General features: G+C 36.0%; 1 protein-coding gene across 4 annotated transcripts; it reads left to right on the top strand.

The window, feature by feature from the left end:
* The first annotated feature begins 457 nt into the window (after positions 1–457).
* LOC140149077 (origin recognition complex subunit 5-like) lies at positions 458–12,465 on the top strand. 4 transcript variants are annotated; one of them, XM_072171236.1, is made up of 10 exons: positions 458–547; positions 4,640–4,781; positions 5,292–5,588; positions 6,235–6,421; positions 7,696–7,826; positions 8,115–8,254; positions 8,764–8,971; positions 9,483–9,593; positions 10,231–10,343; positions 12,057–12,465. In XM_072171236.1, exons 2-10 carry the CDS (start codon positions 4,647–4,649, stop codon positions 12,103–12,105), a joined length of 1,371 nt encoding a protein of 456 aa, XP_072027337.1. In that variant the 5' UTR covers positions 458–547; positions 4,640–4,646; the 3' UTR covers positions 12,106–12,465. The 4 variants fall into 4 exon arrangements, with proteins under 4 accessions (XP_072027337.1, XP_072027341.1, XP_072027340.1 ...); XM_072171240.1 differs by having other exon boundaries at positions 509–547; positions 4,645–4,781; XM_072171239.1 differs by lacking the exon at positions 458–547 and adding an exon at positions 663–684.
* The last annotated feature ends 8,374 nt before the right edge of the window (positions 12,466–20,839 follow it).

The raw sequence follows: 20,839 nt of genomic DNA, 5'->3' as shown, positions 1-20,839 counted from the left end.
ATTGAAACATATGTTAAACTTTCATCGATTTGCAATCGACTGGTTATCCTTAAATTTCTCAGAATGTGCCGAAAAGGCCTCAAAACGAGCAAATAAAACTGGTGTTTTTACACGTATTTCAATGGGACAATTATTTAGTGGTGTGCGCCCTTAATTAGGCAGATAAATGACCTTTGACATTTTTACTTTGTGACAAAAGGAAGAACTTGTGATATTTCATAACCTGATTTTAAATTTACTCCCCTTGTGTGACCTTAATAGCTCAATTAGTAATTCTATAACACCCCACCTATTTTGGGTGTTAAAAATTATAATCCCCCTATATTTGGTCTAAAAATTCTATGACTCCCGCAGTATATTCATGACACACTCCCTTTCCGAAGAAAATGACAGCCCCCCCCCAAAGGAATCGACACTACTTTTTAAAGGGCATTCTTGTTTCAGTACCGTGGTAAAGCAAGCTCGTATGACTCACGCGTGGAATTTGATTTCGCAGATTTTGTTGTTGGGGGTTTTAAACAAGAATTTGAATCTATTACAATACCAGGTAAAGTGAAGACTTCCAGACAGATACACCTGTGATTATTGATAATAATAGTGTAAATAAAAAATTGGTTTCGTGATGGCAAGTAGGCTGCATCATGATGAGCAGCATTGTTGATTCGAACTTGTAATTCATGAATTGTAAGCTTAACCATCATTATGATCATGCATTCATTGCATTGTAAACATTGTCATTACAAAATGCTCCTCAGCCATCAATTATATTGTAGTTAGTTGATACACATGGATTTGAATAAATAAACAATGCCTGACCAGTTTAATCTCGAGCTAGCTCCTATAGGCTAACATAACATGGCTAAGTACGTAGTAACTGTGAAATAATGAATGGTCGTTTTTTATGAAGCGTGACATGTACACAAATACAGCCCCCGGAATGGTCTACTTTTAGCAGACCTCAACTACGGAACAGTTTAGTCATAGTCAAAAATGCGATCCCCTACCCTTTGCTTACCTTTGGTCGAATTTGTAGAAGTCTCCGTGTCGAAAAAATGCCCGGTACTTGCCCAGTAGATATGGCCACATTGCTTCAGTCCTGTTAATGAATATTTCTTCCGTAATCCAATGGACAATGGTTCCAACGTGGACATGATAGTCTCCTACACAGCCAGATTGTGTCAGTCTGATGCTCATCGATCCTAACAAACATGTGATAACCACATACAGTCTGGTCTGAGACTAATTTTATACGCATGCGCGATGGAGTTCTTATGCCCCTGTCATACTTGCATGCCGCTGCAGCAAGCGGTATGACGTTTCAGCCAATCGTAAGCCTTGTTCATGTCCGTTTAGCTGCACTGCTCATGCATCATGCCGATCAGCGGCAAGCGACATGAAAGCATGAAACCAGCATTAGACCCGCCATTTTGTGTGTGTTCTGTTCGCAAATTGTCATCCTTGTTGAATAGGAAAGTAACAGGGGTTGTGCACCCACTAAAGTGCAACCTGCTTATAGTGCAGGGCGATACATTCAAAGATAGTGTGCACCCATTGTTATGGTAATTAATTCGGTTACGTAATTACTTCTACGACGAATAGCTTGATATGTAGATTTAAAAAAATAATAAACATAATTTTTCACCAAGTGATCCCGTTTGAAATTGAACCCAGGAGAGGATGTCGGGTTTACAAGTATCACTTTCAAAATTTAAGATCATTTCAAGAGCCCAAATGGCACACAGAAATTTTGAGGCCTGGGTCTCTTGACCAAACGTGCAGTATGGTACCGTAGCGATATCGCAAACCAGGAAGTGAGTTGCTCGAGAACTAGTCGGATTCGCTGAAGCATGACACCGTGTAAGGCAATGGAAGTTCAGAAGTAAACACAGCCGATCACGACAGGCGATTGCATCAAAAATGTTGCTAAAATTACACTTCAGCAGAATTTTAGACTGTCCAAAATATGCAAATCTTGCCTAAAAGATACAGTTGACTCATCAAAATAACTTTCATCCAAATTTCAACATTAACAGAATAAATAACCTCCGGTGTAAAAAATTGCACCGCTGTCCGACCGAAAAACCATAGTAAAGTACTCTAGCATCGAATGCGTAACTATCGTGTGCAAATTCGAAGCTAAGAGTTCTCGAGTAAGAAGTGAGGTTGAAACTTCACTTGAAAACCAGTTTGGACCACTTTTCAGGGAGAGTCCTTACTTACAATGTACCGTACATCATTTATCATCACCAATCTGACTAGGCCATTACTTCGGTGTCCCTGATGTAAAACTGCGGTACCCCAAGATCTGGGGTTCCATCAATTACTTTTCATTCATTCATGAATAGAATAGAATACATAAGTTCCAATAAGGTTTAACAGGCCACAGATTTAGAGTTATGCACAAAGCTTTCGATACAATATCATCTTCAGTGTGTTAATACTACAACCTACTCTCTACAACAGCAATCACAGAAATGACTGCAATATATTTAATCTTACACAACTACTACAGCAACTACAAAATGATGAAAGATAATTTTAAGCAAATCAATATATCAATAAATATTGATCAGAAAGAAGTGTTACTCCTCAATGTTTAGCCCAAGGGGTGTGAGACAGCGGAGTTGCTGGATCCAAAAACTTCCTTTGGTGAGGCGAGAGGAAGGGTCTGAAGTTTGTGGGAGGCATCTATGCCAGTAATGGAGAGATCATTGATGTTATGATTTGATGAATTAAAATGATTGGCAACGCCTTTGTCTTTTTTTGTCTGCAATAATAGAATACATGATATAAATTTACAAAATACAATATGTGAGAGTGAAGGAGTCACAGAAAAGGCCAAAAGAGGCCTGAAAGTATGTGATCCCTTGTTTGGTTAATTCATCAATGGACATGGCAGCAGATTGTCAGATCAATGAAATAATTAACAACAAGCTGTCATATCCTGATATGAATTGACCTAAATAAACATTTAAAAAAACTAACAATAAACAATAGTAATAAATAATATAAAATAAATATCCAATGTGGTCATATAAACCAGAAAAAATAAGAATTAATAGTAACTTTAAAGATGCTTTTTAAATACATGGCGGAATTAATGGATAGATGATGAACTTTTGATGCTGTATATTAATATCAACATTATTCTTATTGTGCTATACAGAATTGTACACAACAGTGATTTTCAATACACGATCATGAATTGATTGAACAGATTAAATCTCCCGCACTGGTACATCTGTGGTTCCGTCAATAGAGGGCCAAATACAGTAAACTCTTCTAGAATTAGTGTATATGTGATGCGATCAAGCAAATTCAGTCGAAACTCGAAAATATTAAATCAGTTTCTTATGGGATAGTACAAAACAGTTATAAAGCTGTATTTTGCAGAAAACTCCATTGAAATTGATCAACCAGTTCCAAAGATATAAGCAATTGAAGAGTTCCCAAAACAAGAGGAAATAAAAGGAAATATTTCCTCTGTTTGGCTATATCTCAAAATCAGTACTTCCGAGTTCCGACTGATTTAACAAGAGTTATGTTCAGGAGAAGTCCCAATTCATTCAAGGGGAATATTGGTATGATTAAAGACAGAATTATAAAGACTGTTTTGCGTCTGATGTCACTATCAATCAAACTCCCTATGACCCTTGATTGGTTAATAGCGCGAAAAAGCCTTCGTAAAATGGAGGTTGATTCATTTGGTGCTGATCAGAGAAATGGAATCGTAGAAGATGGCGAGAAATTACATACTTTTACAAGGCAAAAAGCAACTTTTCTAGGCATTGTTGACATGGTGCCTTCAGGAAAGAAAGTTTTCTACTATAAAAACCTACTTGTGAGATGGTTTATATATTTGAAGGTGCAAAATTAACCATAAGGCAACCTGTTTTACCATTGGGTTCAGCAACTCATCATCGTGACACTTGTAAACAAAATGTGTGCCCGAATTTGATTGACAGATGGCATCAGATGCAAGCTAGTCAATTGATTCTGTCTTTGATTATAGGATGAATTTGGCATCGCCCATGCAGGTAAGAGATGCATGCTAGTTTAGGGTTATAAAATTTGTCATCATTGACTGGTGAATTCAACAGCTTTATCAACATGATATTTTTCTCTAGTTTGTCGGCAAAGATTCAATGTCAGATTCCAAGTTAAGGCAACATGTCGCCAAAGAAAATTGAAAAGACAGCAACACTAGTCTAGCAGCATAAATGATTAGAAATTAGAGGTCTTAGGTTTATGTTTCACTCTGGCAGGACATAGACCATAGGAAATGCAATATCTGCCTATTTCTCCAAGGTAAATTATGAGCTGCTAAAATCTCTTGTCTTGCCAGATATATATAGAGCCTGGATTGATTCCGCTGGTTATGATTGTTTCTTTCTCTCACTTAGTATATTATGCCCAAGTGCTTTTACCACATTCTTGTTGTGCATATCAAGGAGGTGGGGTTGAACATAGATCTGTTGGACAATTCTCCTAGCTTTCCAGGCCTAGCTTATATCTAAATCATCTTGTAACTTGACGCAACCTTCATTCTGTGAGAAAATCAACATGTCAGCATTGCATGAATGATAAAGGAATAGTGCGAGTATAATTGGTTTATAGGTCTCTATCATTTTTTTTTCAGACCAGGTATGGCCAGTAAAAGGAAATCAAGAACAGTGAGCAAGCCAGCCATTACATTGTCAGATGAGGATATAGAAAGACTAAAAGAACGTCTACCATGCCGAAACAAACAACTTTCCCTGTTACTTTCATTATTTGGACAGGTGAGATGAATAAGAATTCTTTAAATAAAAAGGAATTACATCTATTGAAAGGCTTATATGAAGATGGTGAATACATGCATTTTGAAAACTGCACATTCTTCTGCAATACACCTCAAGAGTATATGCAAAGCTCTCAGACCTCTCAAATGAAATGATTATATCTTCTCATTAATGCAAATTGTAGTCCTAATATAAACAAATTCCAATTTCTAAGGCATATTTTGAAATTTGATGCTATAGTATATTCAAAGATGTACTACGTAAACCATTTGGACATTAAAATGTATTGAAAATTGTTAATTGCACCAGGTATGTCCCTCCCTTTGAAAGTGATACTTGTAAACCTGACGTCCTGGCCTGGGTTCAGTTCTTGGCGGGATCTACTTGTCTCTCCGTTATTATTTATGATGGAGAACTTGGTGAAAAATTATGTTTATTATATTCCAAGCCATAAAGTATGTTAGGTTTGGTTTTTGATGTAATGTTCTTCATTAACATTTGACACTACAGGCCAACCTGCCTACCTACCCATCTATATTTATCTATGGTCATTCTGCAACTGGCAAGTCCCTTGTGATCAATTCAGTACTGCGTACACTTCAGCTGCCTCACGCATTCATCAACTGTGTGGAATGTCAAACACAACGTAGCCTATGTGAGAGCATCCTCAACCAGATCGCTGAAGTAGAACCATGCTCAGAAAATAACTTTGAGGTTTTCTCACGCTGCGAAAGCATGAATGATTTTGTGAGGTTGCTGAAAGGAGTTGTGAAAGAGAAGAACCAGGAGAGTCAAACCATTTATATTGTAAGTTTTATGTTCATCTTTTTTGATAATAAGTAATGTGAATTATTTGTAGGATATATAATTTGTGTAGGAAGAATAAGTAATATATTATTTTATTTAAATATTACACCTAAAACTTCTTAATTTAAAATTCCATGAGGTTGCAGTAGATATATTTGATTAGGTACAACATCTAATTTGGTTCTAATAGTGCTATCGATGCCCCTGAGGTACTGAAAGCTCTTTCTATCATACACTGAATGAATATTTGCATAGTGATTTTGTTTTTCATTTAAATGAAAAATGAAAAAAGATAACATTATGCAAATGTTAATTATTATGCTTGATACAATTTATTGCAGGGTATAATAGAAACAGTCCTCTGTACCTAAACAGGCACCAATAGCACTATATAGTTTGATCAGCTCGTAATCGGCGGGCCTTATAACATCGCGGATTGATATCAATAAATTTAATTTGGAGAATTGTCTTGCGACATCTCACCAGAAATATTAAAAATACCGCCGATTACAAGTTGATAGGACCAAATTTGACAAATTGATGTGGTACTGTAATCCTAAAAAACTGGTTGTGTTTTGTTGATTTAAAAGTGTTAAATTTTAAAAATAATGTTAATGGATCCAATTTAACGACTGCTGTTTGCCAGGTTTTAGACAAAGCAGAAAGATTACGCAACATGGAGGGAAATGTGTTACCAGCATTCCTACGACTAGCAGAGCTTTCAGGGTGCAGCGTGTGTGTGATCCTCATCAGTCAGATTTCATGGGAGAAATTCAGATGTGGCACAGGATTCCTGGAACCTCTTGTATTACACTTCCCAGACTATACTAAAGGTATACAAACTATGTTCCTTCTTTGGGTTATTATAGGATACATTGACAAATGTAATGTGATCTGTCTTTTGCAGATAAATTCATTTTATAATAAAAGCAACTGGTGTATTCTACAATTTATTATGCTGTAGCAAAATGTTTAGATATTTAATAATACCCAAAAGTAATTGATGCAAATTTATTAGCCTCATTTCTGGTTCTTTGGCTCCTCCTAGTAGACAACTTTTTGTCCAAGATGAGAGTCAAATTGTTCAATTTATTTCTGTGCATTTGTGCAGGAGCAGTAGAAATGAAATGTACAAGTAAAATACATGTCTGAATAAGAAGAAAAGTGATAAAATAATAATAAATTCATTTATAAAAAATGATTCATAGCCATCACTTTTCTACTTGTAAAAATACAATTGTACAGTTGTACCATATTTGTTCTTTATTTGAACTTGTAAAACAATCTCTTTTACTGTATAAAGTTCATTTTCCCATGAATAATACTCATCAATACTTGACAGCAATCAATTGTAGCACATACCTGTGGAATGTGCAAATATGGTAGTTGTATCCCTGCATTGTTGCCTTCCAAGTGAACTTAACCAAGAGTACATATCTTAATACAGATGGCTGAGCTCTGAAGGTTAACAATGCCGGTGGTAGTCGCCATTGATATACTTCTATCTCTTCTAATTACCTACATTGTTCATTGACATTATGATGTGTATGTGAAAGTCAGTATAATAGTACATATTCCTATATATCATGTTACAAATAGAAGTAATTATAAGATACAAACAAGGGAAGAGGCTTACGCATCATATACTAGAACATGGAAACATTCAAACATTGCAAACTAGCGCATAAGTGGGGTAATCGTTATTCTTAATAATAATATATCAATATACAGCATCACACACTAGCACAATTAAACATGAAATTACAAGTAGAAACATTACATGCATATGCAAGTAAACCAGAGAAAAAACTCCTGACATACTTGCCTGTGCGGGGGCTTGAACCCCAGACCTCTCGCTTGCGGAGCGAACGCTCTAACCACGGGGCTACACACACTGCCCCTGATAAACAGGACTCAAGTCTGGTACTTATGGATATGAGCAGTCAGGGTAAACAGTACAAACAACACATAGCACACCAGTGTACGAAATCAATTAATGATGCTTACCCACCAGCCTAATATAATCATACAAACAATTATAAGATATCAAATTCTTTAGATTATGGATTATCATTATCCTTTATTTGTTCACTTTGTTGCTTTGCAGATGAATTGCTGACCATTGTAAGTCGAGATTGCCCTTCAGACTACCCTGTAGAATTCTACCGTTCCTACGCAAATCTTCTCATGAGTGTGTTCTACATGGCTTGTAGAGATCTCAATGAAATTAGACACTTGGTAAGCACTTGGCCTCTGGGCCAAATCTGACCTGTCAAGCACTTTGAACAACTCTAAAATGTGAAGGAAAACATAACACCCTCAAGCATGTATGGCCCCACTTGTGGCCCTCAAACAATTATAGGTGCAAGGACAAGAGATTGTATTTTAAAAGAACACAGATTTTGTAACAAAAGTAAACTGACATGACTCTGTTGCCTCAAACACGCACTGCTTCACACTAAAACATAAAAAATCAATTGTGCTTAATGGTAGAGTTTATGTTACAATATCAATTACATTTTTCAGGCGCAGCTGAATTTCCCAAAGTATATAGAACCAATTAACAAATCAGAGGCTACCACACAAGATATCCATAAGTTATGGAGGAATATAGAACCACACTTAAAGAAAGCTTTACAGACGGTATATCTCAGAGAGATTACAAGGTAAGGCAATGAAATCATATTGATATTCTTTTTAGGTCTGATAAATTTGACTCGCGACTGGAATGTAGGGGTGTGTGTGTCTCGCACTTCACATTCAAACCGTGGACCACTTTGCAATTGGGGACCATCCTCGGTTTCTGGAGGTCTGCAAACAACTGCAAATGTATATATAATGTATTTGCGAAATACATCCTCTATTGTTATATGAGATATAACGTCCACAGTAGCTAGGTCAAATTCTTAATACACAAACAAAATGGGGGAAAACGTCCTCGGTATGTCGATTGAGTATGGATTTGGATGACCACGTTTGCATGGTCCTAAAGAGTGTCCACGTTCGGAGGCGATTACTTGTAGGGGTGGGTTTGTGTGTGGGGGGGGGGGTCTGTGTGCATTCATTCGTGTTTATAATATTGTTAAAAATCACATGCGTTCTGCTTGATCGCTTGATCAAGCATAAATCTGTGGCAAGGATTTTTAAGTCAACCAATTTGTTTTTCTTAACACAGTGCACAATGGGAGGAGTATCAGCAGACAGGGGATAGCAGCCAACCAGTAATGTTATCATCACGAGCATTTGTTGAGCTGCCATTCTATTCCAAATTCCTCCTTATTGCTTCCTACCTGGCATCATACAACCCTGTGAAATCAGATAGACGCTTCTTCTCCAAGCATCATGGCAAAGTGCAGAAAAGTAAAGTGGCAAGAAAGAAAGAGGTAAGTCATCATAACAGAAAAAATATGAGACAAAAAAAGTAATATAAATTTCAATTTTTTTTCCTGCAACAAATGCAATATTTTCCATTCATAACATTATTGTTTGTATATTTGTTTTCAAGTAAGACTGAGCAGTCAAGTTAGCTCAATTGGTATGGCATTAGACTCAGGCGCATTGGTGAATGGTGATGTGAGTTTGAGATCTGCACAGTCATTGGTTGTTCCCATGAAGTTATGAGTCTCAATTATTACATGCTGAACAAAGTATATAATCGATCAATTAAAGGAACAACTTGGAAAAATCAGAAACTCTGTTTCTGTAAGAGCAAATCGTCTGTTGGCAAACTTCCATTGATTCAGTAGAGTTGTAATCTCATGCTTTTGTATTATGTAACAACTTCTGGTACAGATAGCCAGTCTCAAACAAATAACAAATTATGGCGGTAACTCAGCTACCAAAATTATATAAACAACAATACTTTAATGTTCATGGTAAATTTGATTTCCACAGACAAGTCACCAGTTGCTTGGACCCAAACCATTCCCATTGGACAGACTGATGGCTATATTCTACAGCATTGTAGATGCAAGGGTGGCACCAACAGCTAATGTATTCTCACAGGTATGTCAACCCTGAGTCAAAATAATATTGTGTTTAATGGCATCTTGACAACATCCTTTAAATCAAAATCCCCAGGTAAATGTGAAAGCATATCAAACATTTCATTGATTATGCCTCCGATGACAGTAATGTAGTACATCCCCTCTAGCTCATATTTACATGCACGATGTCACATTTTATGTACCACAATAGTTTTCTTGTATGGAATGATGCATTTTGCTAGGGGAAAGGTTGATAACTTAGATGTGATGTTTCTTACTCAATTTTAATCTTCATCCTTTGTCTCTGAGTCTGAACAGTACAATGGGTTTTTGATGACTGAAAAATACAGAGCATTTAAAAAAAAGTGACAGCCACAAGAGACTTTTGTTGTGGACTTCAGATGTGCAAGTAGGATCACACACTATTTGTCTTCAAGATGTTTTAAATTCGTAATGCAAGTTACCTTTGACACAACCACACAGAATCTATTTCCTAGATTTTAGGAGAAAAGTTAGCACAAAAATTAGTTTGCACCCTCAGTCAGTTGCTGTATGTCTAGGAGCCATGTTATTATGCACATTCACTAAAACATCAGGAAAACTGATAATAGTTTTCACTCTTTAAAGTATGTCTTTGTAACCAATTATAATTTCAGATTTCATCTCTGATAACTTTAAGACTACTCTCCTGTGTGGGTCATGATGACCAGTTAGACACACCCAAGTATAAATGCACAGTATCATTAGACTTCATCAGGGGTATATCCAGGTAAGTCAGCTTTGAGCTCTCTCTCTTACTATATTAGTAAGAAGTTGACAAATAAATTTGTTGTATGCAACCGGACCTGTCACCCACTATAACATTGCACGCATATCATGTGGTAGGCAGAAGAGCCAGAAGTCTGACAACAAATGTAACTTGTTCGAAATGATAGTAAGTGACTAAGATTTTCATAATCTCACAGCTCCTTGTTATGCTCAGGTGGAGTGTTGCAAGTTAGTAACAGAATCTTGCCAAAGAAATCAGCAAAACCTTACTAATTCAGAAATAAAGGGTAATGCAGTATCATTTGCACCCAAATAATGTGTCAGGAGGCAGTAAAATGTACATCGCATCCATTGTTTAAATGGTTTTACTGCCAAAGTTACATTATTTGGGTGTGAAGGATATTGCAACACTCTATATCAAAAGTAGTGCAATTTTGAAGAAGATATGTTACTTTTGTGCCAAATATTTCAAGTTGTAGTTATCAAGTGATGTGGGGCCGTAGTGGTCAGCGACAACCTGTAAAGTGTGCTGAGCCTTATGGATCTACATCTAGGCGTTATGCCTGTCCATAGCACACTATAAATCACTGCGTTTTTTGAGATAGCATATGTGTATTCACAATGTAAGTGACTGCGCATATCATGGAACTTGTACGCATAACCACACATAATGCTCTGCTTAGAATATGTCATGCTAGGGCACATTACGATTAATAGACCCTCACATAATGCATTCGGACAAATCACAGTGCAAATATTTTGAATAATGGATGGTGGAGGTAATATAATGTTGAATAAACCTGCCTTCAGCACACCTGTTATATTCACTTCATGGTTCTGATATGACAATAGTTTCTAAATAGAGAGATCCCTATAAGTTTCTGTATCATACATTCTGTAGTTTTTTACAAACCATACGACCTCATGCAGCTTTTTACTACAAACTATACTTGTGAACCTGCTGTTGGAAGGAATTAACCATATCAGTAATACTGCCCTCGTAGGGTGGTATGATGATAATTACTGTGGGAAGGAAGGAATAAGCAATTCTGTTGTGAAACAAAGTTATTTTACTTTAAGGTGGATCAGAGGGGAGCATAATCTAGAGCTGTTTACACTCAAATATTGAGACAAATAAAGCAGACACACAAGAGGAATGGTATGGGTTCTATAAAGTATGAATCAATCATACACATTAGAAAGCGCTGCATGTAGTAGGTAGTATTTACATGTATGTGAGTGCAATATTATTAGACAAAATAATACATTCCTTATTTTTCTAACAGTTTTTCAGATGTATATAGGAATGCATGAATAATGATTCATGGCTTAAATTTGGCACTTACCTATTCATAGTGGAGAGTTGTAAATAAGGCCAAATAAAAAAAAATGTTTTGGGTCAACCTCCCTCACTTTCTATAGAATCAATTCATGTTTGTTTGTTTTTTCAATTTTCATATTAAATTTTGAAGTTTTTAATGCTAGTGTTTTTGTGGTCTAATCCCACATAATCTTAAATAAAAAAGCGCCACATTATTTTCATGGCAGATGCTGAAAACTTCTAGTAATATCAATGCAAATAAGTTATGAACCATAGCAATTATTGGTTAGTGTGTGAATAACCAGTGAGTGGGTACCCTTAGCTCATGTGTGTGATTGTGTGTAAGAGGTGTAATCATTTGTTTTCTAGCCTCTAATTTTGTTTGTCTTGCAGGACTGTCAATTTTGAAATTGTGAGATATCTATATGACTTTGCTGTTTGAACATCCATTTGAAATCTGAACATCTGTATGTATGAAACTGAAAACTGTATACTATATTGATATAATAGCTGAAATGTTTAGCTGAGAGAACAGAAGTAGTCATATCTTCCTCTGACTCAAAACATAAAGGATGCCTTGGAAAAAATGCTGGCAAAAGTAATTTTCATCCAGCAAACAGTTTGCAAATCTATTTGATAACACCATATTTCATTTGTGAATCTGTAATGCTAATGCTGGATCTACATGTCAAAATGCAATGCTTTTTGGTTGCACAACAGTCCACATGACTCAAGCAAATGCAAACGCGCTAATATATTCAAATTTCTACATGAACGTACCTGTGTATACCATCAATGACCAGTGGACAACCCAAAAAGTGACCATATATGGAAGAAAGCAAGTCTGGGAAACATTGGCTATGTGGATTCCTTTGTGTTAGCATCGGGAGCTTTGTGCACATGCATGAGAACAAAATTGAAAGTAAGGAGAAAACAACACATTATTATCTTGGATTGGTACAGGAAGAAAAATAAAGAAAAACAAAGTAAAATGAAGCAAGAAACACTGAATAGAGCATGATATTGTTTTTATTGACTTGAAATTGTTTGTGTGTAACATCTAGTTGGTATAGATCTATCATTTTATGTTCCTTTAAGTAAATGGCTTTTGGCAGCCATTCAAAGATAACCAGACTGGAAAGGAATGATTTTGTAAACAGTAGGTAATGTTTATTTTGAGTACATTGCATTGTTCAAGTTAATCGGTCTTTATCAACAGCACAATGGCATTCTGTTAAATAAAAGCATCACTGAAAGAGCCCTTTGTAAGTGTCAGGATAATAGCAGTCAATTTAGAGTTTGTTCGGCTTATAATTGGTGAAAAAATTGAAATAGAATGGTGTGCATGCTGTTGGATGCAGCACTTATGCTAGTTGTACATTGCATAATGTGTGACTGGCGCATGCTTATGTGAATTTACAGGATCGTAAGTTGAACTTTATTGACGCGCAGTACCAAAAACCAAATAATTTTTGCTAATAAGCCGAACAAACTTTAGCTCAATCAAAAATACTTGACTTAGTTGCCTTATTGGATTGAATTGTGATTTAGGCCAAAGGTTGCCAACCTGTTATTTAGTAGCAACTTGAACTATCATCAGTGACTTGAAAATTATCACTGTGACTTCAAAACTTGGGTGGAAACATTAATTCTAGTTTGTTTTCAGTGAATTTACCCCGGGGGCACTCAACCTAAATTTCGGTGGGGGTGTGTGGCACGAACCGCTGAATTTTGGGAACTAAAACTGATTTTCAGAAAAAATAGGGACTTGATGATCATTTTTGGGGGGTCTAGTTGGGCCAAATTATATAGGCTTTGGAGCTAAAATATTAAAATTTTAGCTGGAGAGCTACAATTGTCAGAGAGTTTGAGGCTCAAAGAACTGAAGCATGATCCAAATATGGGTCTTAAGGAAATGCCGGAGAGCCTGAAAAGAGGACCCTTGACCGCCGCATATAACTGTACCACCTTTGCATGTGAGTGCCCCCCCTAAATTTAGCTACAAAAGCAACAAATCATGAAGTTTTTGCTAAAGATCATTGGATAAAATTTACTGAAAATATACAATTTGGCAACCCTGCTGGAGCTGTGGCAGTCAAGACAGTTAGCTCATTGAAAAGTTTGAGCCTGCTTAAAGTCACACCTTCCTGGACAAAACATTACAGATTGTCCCTGTTATCTATGCAAAAAGTGGCATAGCTTGGGGGCAGCTGTCCACCAAATGGGAAAACTTGCCCACTACTGTGGGATGTTGGCCGCCATGATAGTGTGCATAAAGTCAACCGCCTGCAAAATTCTTGAATATGCAACTGTTCTAAGGTTATTCAAGATGAAATCTTGTTTGGGTACTCCGGTACTGAGTCTATATCGAGCTGTGCCCAGGGTAACAGTATTTGGCCACTGCTAACAGCAATTTTCTGTAACATGCAATGAACCAATAATCTTATTCAATGTCTCTGCATCGGTTTTATTTTTATGCAAAAGATTTTACGGTCTCTAGACTGAATAAAGACATGTGTAAATGAAGCTGTTATCATCAAGCATTACACATTACACAAAACTTGATTATGAGTCTTCATTCATTTTATATCATTTCAACTTACAATTAATTCAAATAGCAAAGAATATCACTTTGTCTCAACTCCTTTCAAATAAACCCTAAATTAATAGCTTACTAGTTTTGAACAGCAGTTCTTTAATCTGAATCTGGCCTTATTGAGCATGCAGATCAAAATTGTATGTGTAGGACATTGAGTGTTTGTTGCATTTTGTTGTCAGTATTTTGTTTGTTCCAAATAGTTGTGCTATTATAACTTCAATTTACATACATTTGTCCTGGTTTTGCAAACAGTAATGTAACACAACACTCAAAGCATACTAATGTAGAGTACTGAATGTAATAAATGGCAATTTGATATGTAGGTCTGTGAGTAATGAAAGGAACATTCATTTAACAGAAACCAACCTTGGAAGTGAATTTCTTCAAAATCAGAAAGTGTTTGTAATATGGTGTCAGTGATTTAATAAAATACAAGCATGTAAAATGAGGAGATCTGCAATATTGTTTCTTGTATTGATTGTATTATATTATAATGGTTATTGTCATTTTTGTTGTTTCATTTCCGTATAGGAGTATAGTTTGTATGGTTGTCTTATTTTCACATTTAATCTCAAAACCAGGAATTTCAAAGCCTAGAAACATAATTTTGATCCATAGGGTTTGATATTTAGGTCTTTGTAACAGTGAAAAAAAAACTGCTTAGAACTGTAAAATTTGTAAAATAATAATAACACCAACAAATTCTGTTATGCAATAATAGTTTGCCTATGTGATCTGAATCCAATTGAATTTGCATTGTTTCTTTTGACAATACGCTGATTTGGTAATTCAGAACAGAGTGCATTGTGGGTAAAAATCTCAGACTCGAAATGGGATACAATAATGCAATCCTCCCATAGGAAACTGTGAGAATGAACTTTGATCAGGAATTTGTGTAATTTTATTTTTCATTTACAACACTGGCTCTTTGATTTGTTATAAGTTGTGTAGGGATACTATTAAAGACCCAACAATTGGTAAAAGTTTTAAAAAAAGTTCAGTGCCATTGAAGTACTGTACGAGTCCCACCACGATATCTCAGCAGATTTGTACCCAAACTGTACTCTGTTCTGAATTACCAAAATTGCTATAGTTTATAGATCAATTCAGCAAATAGGTCATAGTCTTAATTATAATATGATTTTATTTGTTATGAGGTTTGCAGTAAATTTATGCAGGTGATTTTTTCTGTCCTTGGCCCACTAAAATAGTAACACGTTTTCCCTTTGATTTGAACAAATGGAGTAATTTAATGTAAAGTCTGCACAAAAAGTAACTCAGCTGTTATAAATACGCCTATAGATTCAGAACAAATAATTGTTTTCACAATATTTCAACATAGAGAGAAGGATGATTTATTTACACACATTTTGATACCCCATTCGTCAAATGTCGTTCAATATTAACAACACAGTAGTGCTTTTACAGAAAAATACCCGAATTTAAAAGTTGCAGTTTACAGCGATCAATGGTTATAATGCCAGCACTGTAAACATGTAAAGCCCGCCATTATCTTCGCGCTTACTTCAAATCAATACAAATAACTGCAACTTTTAAATTGGGGTATTTTCCATTCAAAACACTGCTGTATTGTCAATATTGAACAAAATTGACAAATGGGGTATCAAAATGCTTGAAATAAACCATCCTTTTATGTTGAAATATTGTGAAAACAATTATTAGTTCTGAATCTATAGGCGATTTATAACAGCTGAGTTACTTTTTGTGCAGACTTTACTATAAGAATAGCTTGAATTACATGTGTAAGGTAATATGGTAGTGAAGTTCGAACTGCTTCTCAAGGCTGAAAAATGCTGAAGAGGAGATTTAGTTTTAGTGACTTTATGGATGATGCAGTATCATATTATTTACAATCAACAATATAAAATACATTAGATATTTAAAACCATCTGGACTTTTAAAGCTGGCTACAGTATTAAGTCCCATCCGAGATGCATCTTCAGACCCATTGGACTGGCGCTGAAATAGTTGACTTGTGACTCAAATGAGTGACGTCATGGGAGAGATGGCTGCATCATGGCTCTTAACAGGTTGTGGTATGGTCCCCTCCTCAGTTGAGTGAACAGAACAACAACAACAGCAACAACAAGTAGTTATAAAGGGCCTTGAACCCAAGCAGTCTCATATTGTATTTCAACAATTAATGTACCATCCACAACCCACATGTGGAATGCTCTCCCTGCGCATATCGCTGTTATAAAGACCCCGGACCAGCTTCAGCAAGGAGATTAAGTGACCCTACCGACTTTTTATTCTAGGTAGAATATTCAATGTAACATATCTATGTTATTTAATCTATTCCTATTCTATTTCCAGTAATGTTTAAGTTCTAACAAATGTTTGATGAAGTAAAATCGATAATATATTTCTACCAGATATTCTATGTAAGGGCTCATATTGAAATACCCTACCACGTTTTCACACAGAAAGAAGGCAGGATTCCCCTCGCTAAGCGCGCGCCTCATGAAAGCTCGGTCATAAAACGGATGGATTATATGCATCAGTGATACACCCTGCCCAGGATTTTAACAAAAGAAGGCTAGCACAGGAAAGCTGCAGGATGGCGCACACCTTCCTGTGTAAGGGAATTTCAATATGAGCCCTAACTTATTATCGATTTTACGTCATCAAACATTTGTTACAACTTGAATATTAGAATTGTACTAGCTTGTACTAACTAACGTAGATATGTTACATTAATATTCTATGTCGAATACTCGCAGTATGTAGCGGCCCTAATAGCTTTCTAGGTTCGGACCTGCCAGCAGTCTCTACAAGATGATAGTGTCATGCTGTTAATGCATAGGTATGAATTGTCATAATATCAACTCAAAACAATATACTGTACATTGGTCCTGGACTCGGCATTATATGAGGAGAGGGAGCCAAAGTTTGAGTTCATCCTTTTGTATTTTTGAAATTTAGAACTCATCAAACCATTTCTGAACCATCTTTAAACTAAGAAACACCTCATTTAGCCTCAAAAGTCAAAACTGTTCTCAAAACAGTCTATTTGAGGCAAATGTTTTCCTCAAGATTTTGGCTTATGTCGTATTATGTAGATTCAAACAATAGTGCTGGAATCAGAGTACGAGTTCCAATATAGTATATTAGTGATGTAAATTAGCTACATGCTTTATGTTACAATCTCATGACCTCGTTTGGTAACTTGGCCCTCTCTTTTAATTATAAATCTTATTGAAATGCAGATGAATGAAAAGAATATGCACGCCATGTTGTTGACAAATGTTGGAGACCTTTTACCACAATATCATGTGAAACTGATCCAAACCCATTATCACTTTAAAAAAACAATTTGGTAACTTGGCAGAAAGTTGGAACAGTAATTGTAATCCCTGGATTGACTTTGATATTATGCCTCTATTCTAAACCAAAATATGTGCTGTATTGAGCTTGGCAAAGATTCAATTCATTTTCTCCCAATTCAGTAGCATATGGGGGGGGGGGGGCTGACAAAATTTCCTCTATGCATCATTTTGTATCTGCCAACCCAGACACATTTTCTAAGGATTGGAGTCTTCTCTCTGTCTGACCAACTCAAAATATTGTTTTATCACGAAAATGGCAGTTTTGCACCATTTTTCCCATATTGTGGCTGTTTGTAGGTGTTAAACATGTCAAAAAGAAGATGCACACTGTAGTTTTGGTTGCATTTCAGTGGCCAGTAAATGGAGCTAGCCTGCCTGGTACACTTCTTGACAGGGTGCAATAACTTCCTGTGTGTATGTGACATTCTTATCAAGTTTGACATTAACCGGTCCTTTTATTGAACATTCATGGTATTTACAACATTGTATTCGTTTGCCATTGTAGTCCTTGATCTTTCATGAGTTGCAATGTTTTATAGGTTTTGTAGACATTACTGTTTGTAAAAAATATACAACAAAAGTGAACCTAAAAGTGATGCAACCTAGCAAAATGAGTCGGATGTCGGGAATTTTGATTTTGAGATACAGCCAATAATAATATTCAACTTCCTTTGTATTTTATTGTTCCAAGCAACACTAAAATGGCCATATCTCTGAAACCGTAAACCAAATTATGATAGGGTTTTCAGCAAAATAAAGCTCTGAAAATGGTTATGTAATAAAATTGAAAACTAAATTTTGATTTTGATCGACATCAGACTCATTTTGCTTGATCACATCACAAATGTTCCAAGAGTATGGTGAATATGTCAGACATGTATCACAATCACTAGGATCTCAACATTCTTATTTGTTATGACACAGTTCTTTAGCCTCAAAGAGGCATGGTCTGATTTGTCATGTTCTGTTTTGTATCTTTGATTGAGGCCTTTGACTTTTGAGACAATTTGACACATTTGATCATCAGGATAACCAAAACCTGAGATTTGGTAGCCAATTTGGGTAACAGTTTAAGAAAATACTTGTATTTGTTTCCCATCCTATAGAAACCAATGGTTAAGAAACAAAAATTGGGTGACTTTTTGACATTGACCCCCATCATTTTAAGCTTAATTCCTGTCCCAATAAAGCCATTGGTTCAGAGAAAAATTGGGTGAATTTGAAGTGATTTGAGCAGCAATTTAGGCTGTACATTGGCAACATTATTTCATTTGAATGGAAGAACACAATTTAAAAGTAAAATCAATTCAGTCAAGTGAAAGTTGGCAACAGTATTTGTTGCTAACCTTTACTTGATTTTGGTTGTACTGAATGTGTTGCTTGAATGCTAATGCTTAAGTTACAAAATTGGTGTGGACATTGGCACACTTCTCTCTGTTAGCAACAACATTTGGTTGAAAAAAATAGTACAGGTGATAATTTTTATATGACAAGATAATGTTGTTCAGTCTTGACAGGTATGGTGATTTTGAGTAACATCTAGTGGTACCAGCTGGGACATGGCTATTTCCCTTCTCCCATTTGCCTCCCCATTCAGAACAAAACACATTGGAAAAAAAAACCCACTATTTTAGGCATCAATGTTTTGGCAAATTTTTCTCAGCAAATTTTTGCATTTGTGTCGCCTCTGCCTCTCTGGAAAAAAATTATGGTGTGACTACTGGTAACTGCTGGTTCAGGGAGAAGAAGCCTTCCTGAGAGACTTAATTGCAATAACTGTTTGCAAGCATTTAATCTTGTGAACTATTTCCTCTCAGCCTAAGTTGACAAGGTCTTTGGACAGACTGACAGATTGCTATCTCAAGTAGTTGCTTATATGACCTAGGCCTATACTTTAGTCTGTATCAAGGATGCTGTTAGTCAGTATAGACTTTAAATGAACTTGAAGTGAATGCAGTGATATGTCACAATTGCTTCCATTAATCAATGTAGGGAGTAATCAGGGGGCTTTCTTGTTAGAATGTGGCATTCACTCCTGCACTGCATGTTCAATACATAGGCTACACACTCATTGAATAATGATGATTCTGAAGCGGTACATGGATGCACTTCTTCTTCTTCCTTATAAGTGCCTCCCTCATATGTATGAGTATTGTCGCACTGTGTACAGACAAGCTGTACTTATTTTTTACTCTGGAACCTAGAGTAGATGAGTGTATTTTTGAAGTACAGTCAGCAGTACCGGGATGATCCCCTGCTCTTTTCGAATAGCCTGTGACGTTCTTTAACGTGCACACTACAAATATGCATGTACACGGGACCGACAGCTTAAAGTGCCCTCCGAAGCACAAAGCAAGTAAAGTGAAGTGCCTTGCTTAAGGACACAAAGAGCCAGCCAAGCTCAGGCTGACCTGGGATTCGAACCCTTGACCCTTGGATTCACAGTCCAACGCCTTAACCGCTAGGCCACGCTCCCCTCTTATACTTGCGTATAGGTCTTGTTTTTATGTTGGCGTAGATGCAATTGAAACTAAACAAGTATTTTTATGACATGGACGTGGCTGGTGTATTTAAAATTCATTAAAATAATAATATATTAACAACCATGAAATAATTAAGGATGATGCTACAATTATTGCAGATGGTGGGAGTGTTTTGGTAGGTATGTGTAGTAATTCTATAGCTATGCCCAAGTTTGCTCAAAAAAGTTATTTTTTAAACTTTTTTTGATAAAGTTGGTTTTTGATAATGCATGCATGCATGCAGCAGGCAAAATATCATGTGTTCAATAATCAAAATCTGTATTACATTTTATTTGTTAGATTCTTGACGTTAAAATTTTAATTGTTTTACTGAAATCATAAAGTTTTTTTCATTAACATCAAATTTGAATAAAGAGTGGGCATTCCATTTGGTATATTTTAGTGTTTAGTAATCATCTATAAAATAAATGTATGCAAGTATTATGCTAAGTGTTGGTTACCATAAAATTGGTATAATAATAATCATGACCACCTAGCGTTGTCCTGGTATAACTTCCTGGAACTGCATTGTTGAGACTTCATGTCTGAAACTTTTCCTTTTAATGTTAATTCTTTTCCTTACACATACATTATCATGATTATATCTAGGGACAATCTGGTTTCAAATTCCTCATAAACACATACCCATTATTGTACTTGTGAATAGGGAGTAAAATGCTAGGTAGTACTTTCACTCTATCAGCC

The sequence above is a fragment of the Amphiura filiformis genome, chromosome 3, assembly GCF_039555335.1.
Source record: "Amphiura filiformis chromosome 3, Afil_fr2py, whole genome shotgun sequence".
In the NCBI taxonomy this organism is placed as follows: domain Eukaryota; kingdom Metazoa; phylum Echinodermata; class Ophiuroidea; order Amphilepidida; family Amphiuridae; genus Amphiura; species Amphiura filiformis.
Note: the sequence above shows the minus strand (reverse complement) of the source record. Positions and strands in the feature narration are given on the sequence as shown.